We start from the raw sequence: 17729 nt of genomic DNA, 5'->3' as shown, positions 1-17729 counted from the left end.
CTTCACTGTTGACGTTGAGACTGGTGTTTTGCGGGTATTATTTAATGAAGCTGCCAGTTGAGGACTTGCGAGGCGCTGTTTATCAAACTAGACACTCTAAATGTACTTGTCCTCTTACTCAGTCATGCACCGGGGCCTTAAAAAAAAGTGTGTTTGTGTTTCAAGTATACTTTTACAAATACACTTTAAAAATTAACCACATCAGCTATTGTAATTAGCAATATACAGGTTACCTTGACTGACCAAGGAATCTTCTCAGCCAATGTTAACATGCTATTTCCAGTACATGGCAGTTGTTGCTGGAGCAGCAATATACAAGTAACACTTTTGAGAACTGTGTAGCATTGGGATTTCAAAATTTAGTTGTTCACATGAAGGTAATAAATGAACATTTCAATCAAATGTGCAATGTGTCATATGTAATTAAAAAGTAAAACATTCAGTTTGAAAATGAAAACATTTGAATAAGTTAGATGTCAGAAACAATATATTATAAAATCAAAACTTTAGCTGCAGAAAAGGATGCTGGGTAATATGCAAATGTTGGTGTCAATGGTGGGTGTAGCTGGTGCATGGAAGTCAGGCGCAGGAGAGCAGAGATTAATGGACGAGCACTTTACTTAGGCAATCATAATACAGAACGCAACTGCATCACAACACAAATGCCCAAAGAACAAGTGAGGCAGCACAAAGTACAAAACCCAAGTACAAAGTACCGGCTGCCACAAAGCACGGGGTATAAAACCAAACCTGGAGCAAACCAGCCGGAAACGTGCAAAGTGGATCGGCAATGGCTATAAGACCGGTGACGTCGGCCGCCGAATGCCCTCCGAACAAGGAGAGGAACCGACTTCGGTGGAAGTCGTGAAAGTTGGTGCGTTTTTGAAAGTATACTTTAAATATACCGTATCACAAAAGTGAGTACACCCCTCACATTTTTGTAAATATTTGAGTATATCTTTTCATGTGACAACACTGAAGAAATGACACTTTGCTACAATGTAAAGTAGTGAGTGAACAGCTTGTATAACAGTGTACATTTGTTGTCCCCTCAAAATAACAACACACAGCCATTAGCCATTAATGTCTAAACCGCTGGCAACAAAATTGAGTACACCCCTAAGTGAAAATGTCCAAATTGGGCCCGAAGTGTCAATATCTTGTGTGGCCACCATAATTTTCCAGCACTGCCTTAACCCTCTTGGGCATGGAGTTCACCAGAGCTTCACAGGTTGCCACTGGAGTCCTCTTCCACTCCTCCTTGACGATACCACAGAGCTGGTGGTTGTTAGAGACCTTGCACTCCTCTACCTTCCATTTGAGGATGCCCCACAGATGCTCAATAGGGTTTAGGTCTGGAGACATGCTTGGCCAGTCCATCACCTTTACCCTCAGATTCTTTAGCAAGGCAATGGTCGTCTTGGAGATGTGTTTGGGGTCGTTATCATGTTGGAATACTGCCCTGCGGCCCAGTCGCCGAAGGGAGGGGATCTGGCTCTGCTTCGGTATGTCACAGTACATTTTGGCATTCATGGTTCCCTCAATGAACTGTAGCTCCCCAGTGCCGGCAGCACTCATGCAGCCCCAGACCATGACACTCCCACCACCATGCTTGACTGTAGGCAAGACACACTTGTCTTTGTACTCCTCACCTGGTTGCCGCCACACACGCTTGACACCATCTGAACCAAATAAGTTTATCTTGGTCTCATCAGACCGCAGGTCATGGTTCCAGTAATCCATATCCTTAGTCTGCTTGTCTTCAGCAAACTGTTTGCGGGATTTCTTGTGCATCATCTTTAGAAGAGGCTTCCTTCTGGGACGACAGCCAAGCAGACCAATTTGATGCAGTGTATGGCGTATGGTCTGAGCACTGACAGGCTGACCCCCCACCCCACTCCTTCAACCTCTGCAGCAATGCTGGCAGCACTCATACATCTATTTCCCAAAGGCAACCTCTGGATATGACGCTGAGCACGTGCACTCAACTTCTTTGGTCGACCATGGCGAGGCCTGTTCTGAGTGGAACCTGTCCAGTTAAACTGCTGTATGGTCTTGGCCACCGTGCTGCAGCTCAGTTTCAGGGTCTTGGCAATTTTCTTATAGCCCAGGCCATCTTTATGTAGAGCAACAATTATTTTTTTCAGATCCTCAGAGTTATTTGCCATGAGGTGCCATGCTGAACTTCCAGTGACCAGTCAGTATGAGGGAGTGTGAGAACGATGACACCAAATTTAACACACCTGCTCCCCATTCACACCTGAGACCTTGTAACACTAACAAGTCACATGACACCGGGGAGGGAAAATGGCTCATTGGGCACAATTTGGACATTTTCACTTAGGGGTGTACACACTTTTGTTGCCAGCGGTTTAGATATTAATGGCTGTGTGTTGAGTTATTTTGAGGGGACAGCAAATTTACACTGTTATACAAGCTGTACACTCACTACTTTACATTATAGCAAAGTGTCATTTCTTCAGTGTTGTCACATGAAAAGATATACTCAAATATTTACAAAAATATGACGGGTGTACTCACTTTTGTGATATACTGTATTTTGTGGTGGGTCAGAAGATTACATACACTCAATTAGCATTTGGTAGCATTGCCTTTACATTGCTTTACTTGGGTCAAACGTTTCAAGGTAGCCTTCCACAAGCTTCCCACAATAAGTTGGGTGAATTCTGACCCATTCCTCCTGACAGAGCTGGTGTAACGGAGTCAGGTTTGGAGGCCTACTTGCTCGCACATGCTTTTTCAGTTGTGCCCACACATTTTCTGTAGGATTGAGGTCAGGGCTTTATGATGGCCACTCCAATACCTTGACTTTGTTGTCCTTAAGCCATTTTGCCACAACTTTGAAAGTCTGCTTGGGTTCATTGTCCATTTGGAAGACCCATTTACGACCAAGATTTAACTTCCTGACTGATGTCTTGAGATGTTGCTTCAATATATCTACATAATTTTCCTACCTCATGATGCCATCTATTTTGTGAAGTGCACCAGTCCCTCCTGCAGCAAAGCACGCCCACAACATGATAATGCCACCCCCGTGCTTCACGGTTGGGATGGTGTTCTTCGGCTTGCAAACCTCCCCCTTTTTCCTCCAAACATAACGATGGTCATTACGGCCAAACAGTTCTATTTTTGTTTCATCAGACCAGAGGACATTTCTCCAAAAAGTACGATCTTTGTCCGCATGTGTAGTTTCAAACCGTAGTCTGGCTTTTTTAATGGCGGTTTTGGAGCAGTGGCTTCTTCCTTGCTGAGCGGCCTTTCAGGTTATGTCTACATAGGACTCGTATTACTGTGGATATAGATACTTTTGTACCTGTTTCCTCCAGCATCTTCACAAGGTCCTATGCTGTTGTTCTGGGATTGATTTGCACTTTTTGCACCAAAGTACGTTAATCTCGAGGAGACAGAACGCATCTCCTTCCTGAGCGGTATGGCGGCTGCGTGCTCCCATGGTGTTTATACTTGCGTACTGTTGTTTGTACAGATGAACGCGGTACCTTCAGGTGTTTGGAAATTGCTCCCAAGGGTTTTGGGTAGCTTCCCACAATAAGTTGGGTGAATTTTGGCCCATTCCTCATGACGGAACTGGTGTAACTGAGTCAGGTTTGTAGGCCTCCTAGCACGCACACGCCTTTTCAGTTCCTCCAACAAAATGTTCTATAGGATTGAACTTTGGAAGTATGCTTGGGGTCATTGTCCATTAGGAAGACCCATTTCTAACCAAGCTTTAACTTCCTGACTGATGTTGCTTCAATATACAGTATCCTCCTCATGATGCCATCTATTTTGTGAAGTGCACAAGTCCCTCCTGCAGCAAAGTACCCCCATAACATGATGCTGCCACCCCCTTGCGTCACAGTTGGGATGGTGTTCTTTGGCTTGCAAGCCACCCCTTTTTTTCCTCCAAACATAACGATGGTCATTATGGCCAAACAGTTTTAGTTTTGTTTCATCAGACCAGAGGACATTTCTCCAAAAAGTACGATCTTTGTCCCCATGTGCAGTTGCAAACCGTAGTCTGGCTTTTTTATGGTGGTTTTAGAGTAGTGGCTTCTTCCTTGCTGAGAGACCTTTCAGGTTATGTCTACATAGGACTCATTTTACTGTGGATATAGATACTTTTGTACCTGTTTCCTCCAGCATCTTCACAAGGTTCTTTGCTGTTGTCACAAACCCAGCTATAATTTCTATAATTACACACAGCACCCAGTCAGCCATAAGGGTCCATCCATCTGGCCACCCCTGCCTGAGCCCTGCTCTGTTGTAGCCACAGCTCACTCCCTTACAACACAGCACATCCAGTAGCAGGTGTATTTGGAGGCAGCAGGAGTAATGACCATAAAGCTAAATTCAGCGTTCAGAGCCAGAGAGCCATTAAAGTCCAGGCTAGAGGTCGACCGATTAATCGGGTTGGCCGATGAATTAGGGCTGATTTCAAGTTTTCATAAGTTTTCATGTCATTTTTGGACACCGATTTAAAATCTTTCTTTTTTTCACCTTTATTTAATCTTTATTTAACTAGGCAAGTCAGTTTAGAACACATTCTTATTTTCAATGACGGCCTAGGAGCGGTGGGTTAACTGCCTCGTTCAGGGGCAGAACAACAGATTTTCACCTTGTCAGCTCGGGGTATCTAATCTTGCAACTTTACAGTTAACTAGTCCAACGCAATAACGACCTGCCTCTTGTTGCACTCCACAAGGTCACTGCCTGTTACGCGAATGCAGTAAGCCAAGGTAAATTGCTAGCTAGCATTAAACGTAACTTATAAAAAACAATCAATCAATTATAATCACGAGTTAACTAAACATGGTTGATGATATTACTAGATATTATCTAGCGTGTCCTGCGTTGCATATAATCTGACTGAGCATACAAGTATCTAAGTATCTGACTGAGCGGTGGTAGGCAGAAGCAGGCGCATAAACATTCATTCAAACAGCACTTTCGTGCGTTTTGCCAGCAGCTCTTCGTTGTGCGTCAAGCATTGCGCTGTTTATGACTTCAAGCCTATCAACTCCCGAGATGAGGCTGATGTAACCGAAGTGAAATGGCTAGCTAGTTAGCGCGTGCTAATAGCGTTTCAATCGTCACTCGCTCTCACTGAGCCTTGGAGTGGTTGTTTCCCTTGCTCTGCATGGGTAACGCAGCTTCGAGAGGTGGCTGTTGTCGTTGTGTTCCTGGTTCGAGCCCAGGGAGGATCGAGGAGAGGGACGGAAGCTATACTGTTACACTGGCAATACTAACGTTCCTATAAGAACATCCAATAGTCAAAGGTTAATGAAATACAAATGGTAGAGAGAAATAGTCCTATAATTCCTATAAAAACTACAACCTCAAATGTATTACTTGGGAATATTGAAGACTCATGTTAAAAGGAACCACCAGCTTTCATATGTTCTCATGTTCTGAGCAAGGAACTTAAACGTTAGCTTTCTTACATGGCAAATATTGCACTTTTACTTTCTTCTCCAACACTTTGTTTTTGCATTATTTAAACCAAATTGAACATGTTTCATTATTTATTTGAGGCTAAATTGATCATATTGATGTATTACATTAAGATAAAATAAGTGTTCATTCAGTATTGTTGTAATTGTCATTATTACAAATATTATTTATTTAAAATCAGCCGATTAATCGGTATTGGCTTTTTTGGTCCTCCAATAATCGCTATCGGAGTTGAAAAATCATAAATCGGTCAACCTCTAGTCCAGGCGGCCCATTATGACATTTTCAAACCTCAGTTGATTGACTTATCGAGGCATGGACACATGTTACAATGTAACACAAACTATTTTGTCTCCTCTGCTGTGAACACTGCAGCAAGCTTTTGAATACATCCACTAGCAGGTGCATGTGGGGGCTTAAATCAAATCCAAATCAAATGTTATTTGTCACATACACATGGTTAGCAGATGTTAATGCGAGTGTAGCGAAATGCTTGTGCTTCTAGTTCCGACAATGCAGTAATAACGAACAAGTAATCTAACTAACAATTCCAAAAAACTACTGTCTTATACACAGTGTAAGGGGATAAAGAATATGTACATAAGGATATATGAATGAGTGATGGTACAGAGCAGCATAGGCAAGATACAGTAGATGATATCGAGTACAGTATATACATATGAGATGAGTATGTAAACAAAGTGGCATAGTTAAAGTGGCTAGTGATACATGTATTACATAAGGATGCAGTCGATGATATAGAGTACAGTATATACGTATGCATATGAGATGAATAATGTAGGGTAAGTAACATTATATAAGGTAGCATTGTTTAAAGTGGCTAGTGATATATTTACATCATTTCCCATCAATTCCCATTATTAAAGTGGCTGGAGTTGAGTCAGTGTCATTGACAGTGTGTTGGCAGCAGCCACTCAATGTTAGTGGTGGCTGTTTAACAGTCTGATGGCCTTGAGATAGAAGCTGTTTTTCAGTCTCTCGGTCCCAGCTTTGATGCACCTGTACTGACCTCGCCTTCTGGATGACAGCGGGGTGAACAGGCAGTGGCTCGGGTGGTTGATGTCCTTGATGATCTTTATGGCCTTCCTGTAGCATCGGGTGGTGTAGGTGTCCTGGAGGGCAGGTAGTTTGCCCCCGGTGATGCGTTGTGCAGACCTCACTACCCTCTGGAGAGCCTTACGGTTGAGGGCGGTGCAGTTGCCATACCAGGCGGTGATACAGCCCGACAGGACGCTCTCGATTGTGCATCTGTAGAAGTTTGTGAGTGCTTTTGGTGACAAGCCAAATTTCTTCAGCCTCCTGAGGTTGAAGAGGCGCTGCTGCGCCTTCTTCACGATGCTGTCTGTGTGAGTGGACCAATTCAGTTTGTCTGTGATGTGTATGCCGAGGAACTTAAAACTTGCTACCCTCTCCACTACTGTTCCATCGATGTGGATGGGGGGTGTTCCCTCTGCTGTTTCCTGATGTCCACAATCATCTCCTTAGTTTTGTTGACGTTGAGTGTGAGGTTATTTTCCTGACACCACACTCCGAGGGCCCTCACCTCCTCCCTGTAGGCCGTCTCGTCGTTGTTGGTAATCAAGCCTACCACTGTTGTGTCGTCCGCAAACTTGATGATTGAGTTGGAGGCGTGCGTGGCCACGCAGTCGTGGGTGAACAGGTAGTACAGGAGAGGGCTCAGAACGCACCCTTGTGGGGCCCCAGTGTTGAGGATCAGCGGGGAGGAGATGTTGTTGCCTACCCTCACCACCTGGGGGCGGCCCGTCAGGAAGTCCAGTACCCAGTTGCACAGGGCGGGGTCGAGACCCAGGGTCTCAAGCTTGATGACGAGCTTGGAGGGTACTATGGTGTTGAATGCCGAGCTGTAGTCGATGAACAGCATTCTCACATAGGTATTCCTCTTGTCCAGATGGGTTAGGGCAGTGTGCAGTGTGGTTGAGATTGCATCGTCTGTGGACCTATTGGGGCGGTAAAGCAAATTGGAGTGGGTCTAGGGTGTCAGGTAGGGTGGAGGTGATATGGTCCTTGACTAGTCTCTCAAAGCACTTCATGATGACGGATGTGAGTGCTACGGGGCGGTAGTCGTTTAGCTCAGTTACCTTAGCTTTCTTGGGAACAGGAACAATGGTGGCCCTCTTGAAGCATGTGGGAACAGCAGACTGGTATAGGGATTGATTGAATATGTCCGTAAACACACCGGCCAGCTGGTCTGCGCATGCTCTGAGGGCGCGGCTGGGGATGCCGTCTGGGCCTGCAGCCTTGCGAGGGTTAACACGTTTAAATGTCTTACTCACCTCGGCTGCAGTGAAGGAGAGACCGCATGTTTTCGTTGCAGGCCGTGTCAGTGGCACTGTATTGTCCTCAAAGCGGGCAAAAAAGTTATTTAGTCTGCCTGGGAGCAAGACATCCTGGTCCGTGACTGGGCTGGATTTCTTCCTGTAGTCCGTGATTGACTGTAGACCCTGCCACATGCCTCTTGTGTCTGAGCCGTTGAATTGAGATTCTACTTTGTCTCTGTACTGACGCTTAGCTTGTTTAATAGCCTTGCGGAGGGAGTAGCTGCACTGTTTGTATTCAGTCATGTCACCAGACACCTTGCCCTGATTAAAAGCAGTGGTTCGCGCTTTCAGTTTCACACGAATGCTGCCATCAATCCACGGTTTCTGGTTAGGGAATGTTTTAATCGTTGCTATGGGAACGACATCTTCAACGCACGTTCTAATGAACTCGCACACCGAATCAGCGTATTCGTCAATGTTGTTGTTTGACGCAATACGAAACATCTCCCAGTCCACGTGATGGAAGCAGTCTTGGAGTGTGGAGTCAGCTTGGTCGGACCAGCGTTGGACAGACCTCAGCGTGGGAGCTTCTTGTTTTAGTTTCTGTCTGTAGGCAGGGATCAACAAAATGGAGTCGTGGTCAGCTTTTCCGAAAGGGGGCGGGGCAGGGCCTTATATGCGTTGCGGAAGTTAGAGTAACAATGATCCAAGGTCTTTCCACCCCTGGTTGCGCAATCGATATGCTGATAAAATTTAGGGAGTCTTGTTTTCAGATTAGCCTTGTTAAAATCCCCAGCTACAATGAATGCAGCCTCCGGATAAATCGTTTCCAGTTTGCAGAGAGTTAAATAAAGTTTGTTCAGAGCCATCGATGTGTCTGCTTGGGGGATATATACGGCTGTGATTATAATCGAAGAGAATTCTCTTGGTAGATAATGCGGTCTACATTTGATTGTGAGGAATTCTAAATCAGGTGAACAGAAGGATTTGAGTTCCTGTATGTTTCTTTCATCACACCATGTCACGTTAGTCATAAGGCATACGCCCCCGCCCCTCTTCTTACCAGAAAGATGTTTGTCTCTGTCGGCGCGATGCGTGGAGAAACCCGTTGGCTGCACCACCTCGGATAGCGTCGTTCCAGTGAGCCATGTTTCCGTGAAGCATAGAACGTTACAGTCTCTGATGTCCCTCTGGAATGCTACCCTTGCTCGGATTTCATCAACCTTGTTGTCAAGAGACTGGACATTGGCAAGAAGAATGCTAGGGTGTGGTGCACGGTGTGCCCGTCTCCGGAGTCTGACCAGAAGACCGCCTCGTTTCCCTCTTTTTCGGAGTCGTTTTTTTGGGTCGCTGCATGGAATCCACTCCGTTGTCCTGTTTGTAAGGCAGAACACAGGATCCGCGTCGCGAAAAACATATTCTTGGTCGTACTGATGGTGAGTTGACGCTGATCTTATCGGAGTTATAAATCGGAGTTTACTGTATGTGAAAAAGCAGGGAGTGTCCACTGTCTAGTAAGACCACCTGTTATTTTATCATTTCTGGCCTTATGAACAAGATCCACTGGAATTCTGACCACGCCAACAATCATCAGACTCATCCCCAGAACAGCCCAAGATCCCACCCAGCACAGCTGTGAACACACACAGAGCCAGACGGTCCAATGGTTGCCATGACCAAACTAAGCTCCCACACTTTATGTCTAAGGAAGGTAGGACTGGACATACAGACTCTGTATTCCAGAGAGATGGAGAGAGAGAGATAGAGGGGGTAGAAAGAAGATAAGGGAGAGACACTGAAAAAGAGAAACAATGAGAAGAGCAAAAAGGTGCTGGTGTAGGCACTGCCTGTTTCTCCACCAGCCTGTTTCTCCACTAGCTGAACTTCACATGGACTTATGACAGTGAAAAACATTTATTCTAACCGCTTTCTGAAGTTTCAGCAAGATCTGCAGGCTGACAGTCTGAGGCCAGTAACACAAAGTAGGCCTACATATAAATGACAAGACACACACTTTCCTGACAGTGTACTTACTACTCCACCCTGTGAGAAACTGATGATGCAGAGAAATATGAAAGTGCTAAGAATCAAGACGGTACAGTAGAGTATACATTAATACAGCAGTGCCACTAACACATAGCCCTCCAACACAAGCTCATGGGTGTCCCCCCCCCCACCCACACTCATACCCACACACACACATACCCACCCACACACATACCCACCCACACACACACATCCACGTATACACACCCACACACAGAAATCAAAGTCATATCTCGGATACACAACTTACCCCTAGAATGAATGCACTCCTTCCTTTGACAATAAACAGAAGGGAAAATCAAAGCCAATTCCACAAGAGGACTGACTGTTGAGACTGACAGGTGAATTCAGTGACAGACCAGGAGAGTCTGGCTGCATGGCCACAGCCCACAAATAATGAGACCAAAGAATTCATCCCAAATGGCTCCCTATTCCCTTCCTACATAGTGGACCACAGAGAATAGGGTGCCATTTGGGACACAGACCAAGAATCCTCTTAACACAGTTATGTCATAAGACTATTGTAATCCATGAGGACTGACTGACTGAGATAACCAATCCTGAATAAAAGCACTCACTCATAACTAAAGGTAGATGCACTGTTGCTAAAAGTGCTAAAGTTACTATGTTAAATTATATACTAAGTTATCTGCTTCTTTTAAAACATTCATGGCTGAATCTGAACTCGGACATATGCGTGTTTAACTACCTTTAGATTACACTCAATCTGAAGATGAGAGTTTAAGAACACCAGAAGTTAGCATGTACTAGGACATAAAACCAGGTCAAAAGGTCATTCGATAAATCAGAAAAACCCAACCAGGAAGAAACTACAGTACAGGCATAAAACTACATCAAAAGTGGAGAAACAAATCACGTCTCCAAGCAGCAGTAATCATGTAGTTCTTATATAGTAAATTGTAATGGAACAGATCATAAACTGTGAAACTAAATTGAATTGCTTTTGAGCACTGCCTTGAGACAGTATCTAGCAGAAATGATTGACATTTGACACAAAAATAATACCAAACAAAGCAGTGGGAATTCCAGCATGGGTCAGAGATGCCAGACTGTAGTAAGTTTATCTCCTGCTTACACATGGACAAATTCTAAGGGAACTGTAATCATGCCTGTCACTAAGCCTTTTCCTAATCCTCTACACTCTACAAACAGACACACACTCACTCGAGCACTCTAACACACCAAATCGTTGCCTCCACTACAAAAGATATGATTTTTTTTAAATGTAAAAAATAAACATTTGCCATCAGGGATTGGGAGACTAGTCAGGATCGAGGGAAAGATGAATGGTGCAAAGTACTGGGAGATCCTTGATGAAATCCTGCTCCAGAGCACTCAGGACCTCAGACTGGGGCGAAGGTTCACCTTCCAACAAGACAACGACCCTAAGTACACAGCCAAGACAAAGCAGGAGTGGCTTCGGGACATGTCTCTGAATGTCCTTGAGTGGCCCAGCAAGAGCCGGGACTTGAACCCGATCGAATATCTCCGGAGACACCTGAAAATCGCTGTGCAGCGACACTCCCCATCCAACCTGACAGAGCTTGAGAGGATCTGCAGAGTAGAACGAGAAACTCCCCAAATACATGTGCGCCAAGCTTGTAGCATCATACCCAAGAAGACTCGAGGCTGTAATCGCTGCCAAATGTGCTTCAACAAAGTACTGAGTAAAGGGTTTGATTACTTAGGCAAATGTGATATTTGCACTAGCACATCTGAGCAATCTTATTTGCAGGTGCATGGCAACAATTGAACAAGATGAAGGAAAAAGGAAACCACACACTGCTCTTGATAGTATCACCGATATTTAATAAGCTTACGTATCCGCCACACGGCCTTCGTCAGACTTTTCGTGATAAAAAAAAAAGAATTGCACCTTGATGTAGACCTAGCCCCACCCACATCCGTTCTACACATCAAAGGGGGTTGGAGGTAAAGAAAAAACAAATAAGTGCTACCAAATATAACAATATGCATTTCATAAATATTACAAAAGTGTATAAATAAGACGTATTGAACACGTCTGTGAAATCTCAATGAGGACATAGTAAATTTCCATTAGTCACTGGGTACATCGTACGAAAAACGTCAGAATAATCTACAAGAGACACATTTCATGTTCAAATTCACAACATAACATACATAGGCATTTCATCATTAAGTCCTTTAGGAAATAATGTCTGGAGGGTGAAAATCCAAAAACATTATATTTTACTCAGAGTATTATTAATATCTCCTCCCCTGTCTGATATCTTAACTTTCTCTATGCCACAAAATCTAAAAAGGTGGAAATGTCATGCTTCAGGTCATTGAAATGTACAGCGACTGGATAATCCCTGTCGTTTCTCCTGATTGAATTTTTATGTTCACTAATTCTCTGTTTGAGAGAGCGGGTGATTTTACCGACATAACAGAGCCCACATGGACATTTAATAATGTAAATAACATGGGTGGTGGAACATGTAATAATGTCATTTATTTGGAACCGTTTTCCTGTGTGTGGGTGCCAGAAATATTCACACTTCATCATATTGTTGCACTGTGCGCATCCTCTGCATTTTTAGCTACCATTTGATAGAGGGCGTAAAAGAGTTTGGCTGATTTTCTTTTGTGGCTGGCAGTTGGCATGAACCAATTTATCGCGTAAATTGCGACCTCTCCGATTCGTGGTGGATATTTATGCCAGTGTTTCTTGACCACACCTCCCACTTTTCGCGAATTCAAAGTATATGTAGTTGTGAACATTACGGACTATTCTTTGGCTTTAGCGGGTCTTTTTTGTAGCAGTTCATCTCGTGTTTTTCCAATGCCAAATTATGAGTTTCATCCACACATTGTGACGAATAGCCTCTTCTTAGAAACCTAATGCGCATCTCCGCTGCTGTTTCTAGATAATCCTCTGTGGAGTGGTTTATACGGCGCAGTCTGAAATATACGGCGCAGTCTTTTTAATGGCTCCGGGTGGAAGCTGTCCCCCTGTAATAGAGTATTTCTGTCCGTTTCTTTTCTATACAGAGTTGTAAACAGGGTTCCATTTGATGGGGTTCTCAATCCACATATCGAGATAATGAACACGTTGAGTGTCACATTCAATGGTGAATTTGAGATTAGGGTCAATGTCATTGAGTAGTGCCATAAAATCTGACAGTTCTTCTTCAATTCCTTCCCATATACAAAACATGTCGTCAATATATCGATACCACTTCAGGACTTTATTCAAAAATGGATTCTCGTTTTCATTATTAACAAAACGTTCTTCAAAAAGACATATATAGAGGTTAACATAACTCGGAGCAAATGTGGAGCCCATCGATGTTCCATTCGTTTGGAGGTAGTATTCATCATCAAACCTGAAATAGTTATATGTCAAAACATATTCAGCTCTAGAATGAAATTTGTTGGTGGATATTCATTAGTATCTCTGTCTCCCAAATAGTGTGCTAGTGCTGCCAGCCACCCCACATGGGGAATGCTGGTATGTAGACTCTCGACATCTAATGTGACCAAAATACAGTCTTCTGTTAAACCGGTTATTGGTGAGATCTTGTTTATAGAGTCTTTTACATATGATGGCAATGATTGCACATGAGTTTTAGTAAAAGAGTCTACAAAGTTCAACAAAGGCTCTAGCATTGAGCCTATTCCTGCAACCACTGGTCTGCCTGGATAGTTGCCTTGTTGTGTTTTAGGTTTGTGTAATTTCTGTAAAATGTATAAGCATGGACGTATGGCACATTTGCAGCAAAGATATTCATATTCAGGTTTTGAGATCAGGTTATTTAATAGGGCTCCAGATTAGAGCATATTTCCCTTTGGATCACCTGCGTGGGATCAACACTCAGTTTTCTATAGAAACGTTCATTGCTGAGTTGTCTCTGAAATTCTTCTTTATATTTTTAATAGTCTAAAACAACCACAGCACCCCCTTGTAACCAAAGATAAATCTTTCATTAATTCATTGAGTGCCAGTTCTTCTGTTCGAGTGAGATTCTTCTGAATATGGTTTGTTTGTCTCGTATATACTGACATGGGTTCTTGTTCGACTAACCTACAATAGGTATTAATCGAGGAGTTGTTAACCATGGGACAGAATTTGATTTTGGGCTTTAAATGGGTACCAGTTCTTTGATGTGTTACTAGGCCCGGATCAATGTTTTGCGAAAACACATGCTTAAATTGAATATTGCGAAAGAATTTAAACAGATCTACTTTCGTATCGAATGGTTTATCTGTACATGTAGGTACAAAAGAGAGGCCCTTAGATAAGACTGAGACTTGAGCATCAGAATCAATTTTAGAATAAGGCTGTAACATAACAAAATGTGGAAACAGTCAAGGGGTCTGAATACTTTCTGTATATACTAAACAAAAATATAAATACAACATGTAAAGTGTTGGTCCCATGTTTCATGAGCTGAAACAAAAGATCCCAGAAATGTTCCATATGCACAAAAAGCTTTTTTTCTTAAATGTTGTGCACAAATTTGTTTACAACCCTATTGGTGAGCATTTCTCATTTGCCAAGATAATCTATCCACCTGACAGGTGTGGCATATCAAGAAGCTGATTAAACATCAAGATCATTACACAGGTGCAACTTGTGCTGGAGACAATAGGGCCACTCTAAAATGTGCAGTTACTGTATGTCACACAACACCACAGATGTCTCAAGTTGAAGGAGCCTGTAATTGGCATGCTGACTGCAGGAATGTCCACCTGAGCTATTGCCAAAGAATTGAATGTTAATTTCTCTACAATAAGCCACCAACGTCGTTTTAGAGAATTTGGCAATATATCCAACTGGCCTCACAACCGCAGAACACGTGTAACACTCATAAACACACAGAGTTTTAGTGACCCACTATGAAATCTCTAGGCGTGAGTGACCAAGGAAGTGCTTGGCATTACAGTAAAAACTCTCTGGTGCCTATTTGGCCCTATGGATAGGAATTATTAGGACTTGAAATGTCAAATCGTGATGTCATACAGCCTTTCTTCCCATTCACACACACACAGTCAGGCATTATGCCAGGAAGTGTGTTTGGCTAGGTGATTTACTGCAGTGTGTGTGTTTTTTTTGTTTGTTTGTGTTGTGAGGACTTACCCTTTCCTCACATGACTGGTCTGAGCTCCCTCCACTGCCTCTGTTGGACTGTTCCTGAGAGAGCTGGCTCCCTGCATTGGAAACAAGGACAAACACATCAGACACTGTGCAGACAACTAGTCACTAACACAGCATGGATACATAGTAGTACAGCATTAACAATATACACAGTGTACAAAAAATTAGGAACACCTTCCTAATATTGAGCTGCACCCCCTTTTGGCCTCAGAAGAGTCTAAATCCGTCAGTGCACGGACTCTATAAGGTTTCAAAACCGTTCCAGAGGGATTCTGGCCCATGTTGACTCCAATGCTTCCCCCAGTTGTGTCAAGTTGGCTGGATATCCTTTGGGTGGTGGCCAATTCTTGATACAAGCTATTGAGCGTAAACAACCCAGCATCGTTGCAGTTCTTGACACAAACAGGTGAGCCTGGCACCTACTACCATAACCCATACAAAGGCAGTTAAGCATGATAGATGGCATCATGAGGGAGGAAAATTATGTGGATATATTGAAGAAACATCTCAAGACATCAGTCAGGAAGTTAAAGCTTGGTTTGCAAATGGGTCTTCCAAATGGACAATGATCCCAAGCATACTTACAAAGTTTTTGGCAAAATGGCTTAAAGACAACAAAGTTGTGGTATTGGAGTGGCCATCACAAAGCCCTGACCTCAATCCTATAGAAAATTTGGGGGCAGAACTGAAAAGGCATGTGCGAGCAAGTAGGCCTACATTCCTGACTCAGTTACACCAGCTCTGTCAGGAGGAATGGGCCAAAATTCACCCAACTTATTGTAGGAAGCTTGTGAAAGGCTACCCGAAACATTTGACCCAAGTTAAAGAATGTAAAGGCAATGCTACCAAACACTAATTGCGTGTATGTAAACTTCTGACCCACTAGGAATGTGATGAAAGAAATAAAAGCTGAAATAAATCCTTCTCTCTATTATTATTATGACATTTCACATCCTTAAATAAAGTGTTGATCCTAACTGACCTAAGACAGGGATTTTCTTATTAAATGTCAGGAATTGTGAAACAGAATATATATATATTTGTAAAAATATGAATCACATTTATATTTGGCGTACCCCTGACGGCATTGCTTGTATCTCAGTTTGGGAATACCTGGTCTATAGTATAGATAGCTAACGTGATAGGAAATAGTGAACAGCGGTAAACTCCTCTCTTTACTACAGGCTAATTCATTCACAGAGGCCAGTTCCAACTTCCCAGGCCTTTTTTACACCCCCAGTCAGATCGCAGTCTCCCTGCCCTCCACCAATGATTGGGCCACAGTCAGGCGGGAGGACCACACAACATGTTATCGTGTGACTCCAAGTTTACTTCTATATGATGGTTTTATATCAATATTTGCACATAAGTGTTTCCACTGACATTTCTCGCATAATGCATTTTACAGACACAAAAAAATCCCGCCTTGTCTAGCGTATTTTGTCGACATTTAGAAAATTTACCGACAAATGTTCTGTTTCCATCAGGCCTGTCATGACATTTTTTTTATACAACATTACTTGCGTAAAAAAATTGGATGAAAACCTGGAAAGAGACAGTAACGGAGTTTGCAAGAGCACAACCAGATCTGGGACCAGGCAAGGTCTACCAAGGCCAAGTCACCCACCCTGGTCGCTGCTCTCTGAGGGGGAGTCTTCGTGTCTCAGGTAGAACCTGACCTCCATCCTCCTGGGACCCCACTCCTGCAGGTGCTCATACATCAGGTGGTCAAAGGGGATCACTCTCTCTGTGGAGGACAAGGAGAACAGAGTTATAACATAGTTCTATTATATACAATACTAATAAGGGGATTACTCTCTCTGTGGAGGACAAGGGGAACAGAATTAGAATATAGTTATATTATATACAATACTAACAATTGTCTCACTTTCTCTGGGCGGTAAAAGAAAACAGGAGTTGTTGTTAGATACATAGACTTGGGTGATTATCTATTGGTGATTGTAAAGTGACATGGTGGGTTGATTGCCCCTCAGCCCTGATCATCATTAGAGATGAACTAAGTACATTCTATTAACAGAATGGATAAATGACATAAGCCCCCATGGCTAAACTCTGGTACTGAAGCACTGTATTGTGTCGTGATGAAGAGAAAAGAACCCATGACAGTCAGGCCAACCTTGCCAATAGCTAGTTACTATATTTTCCCCTCACCTGTGAAGTCATTGAAATAGAATTACTAGAACACATGATTCACTGTCTGTCTGGGATGTACAGGCCTGGGTTTTCCTGGATCAAAAATGTGTTTGGGGGGGGGGGTCTTTTAATATTAATCCTACACATTTCTCAGTTTGAAAGCAAATTTCCTGCAATTTTATGTATTTGCCATGGGTAATAGTGTTTTATTTGCTCAAACATAATAACAATCAATACGGCTAAATTCATAGTTTTGGGATTTTTCAATTCCCCCTGACTATTTAGCTTTTATTTTGGTGATGGTTAGTTCTCAAAGATTATTTAAAAAATATATAGAGTACGAGTCAAAAGCTTGGACACACCTACTCATTCAAGGGTTCTTCTTTAATTTGACTATTTTCTACATTGTAGAATAATAGTGATGACATCAAAACTATGAAATAACACACATGGAATCATGTACTAAGCAAAAAAAATGTTAAACAAATCAAAATACATTTGTTATTTCAGATTCTTCAAAGTTCACCTACTCTGCATCTCAAAGACATGGAGGTTGGAACCAAAAATCTCAAATTTGGACTCAGACCAAAGGAGAGATTTACACCGGTCTAATG

General features: G+C 42.9%; 1 protein-coding gene across 11 annotated transcripts in view; it reads right to left on the bottom strand.

The window, feature by feature from the left end:
* LOC112256818 (apoptosis-stimulating of p53 protein 1-like) overlaps positions 1–17729 on the bottom strand; it is a 52298-nt gene that overhangs the window by 26741 nt on the left and 7828 nt on the right. For 10 of the 11 annotated variants that reach the window (XM_042325307.1, XM_042325308.1, XM_042325305.1 and 7 more), the window contains 2 exons: positions 16589–16708; positions 14944–15014 (listed from right to left, as the gene is read on the bottom strand). In XM_042325307.1, coding sequence (XP_042181241.1) covers positions 14944–15014; positions 16589–16708 — 191 coding nt within the window. Of the gene's footprint in view, positions 1–10068; positions 10170–14943; positions 15015–16588; positions 16709–17729 lie in introns of those variants that run through there. The other variant, XM_042325313.1, reaches the window with a different exon arrangement.

This window comes from Oncorhynchus tshawytscha, linkage group LG08, assembly GCF_018296145.1.
Source record: "Oncorhynchus tshawytscha isolate Ot180627B linkage group LG08, Otsh_v2.0, whole genome shotgun sequence".
Lineage (NCBI taxonomy): Eukaryota > Metazoa > Chordata > Actinopteri > Salmoniformes > Salmonidae > Oncorhynchus > Oncorhynchus tshawytscha.
Note: the sequence above shows the minus strand (reverse complement) of the source record. Positions and strands in the feature narration are given on the sequence as shown.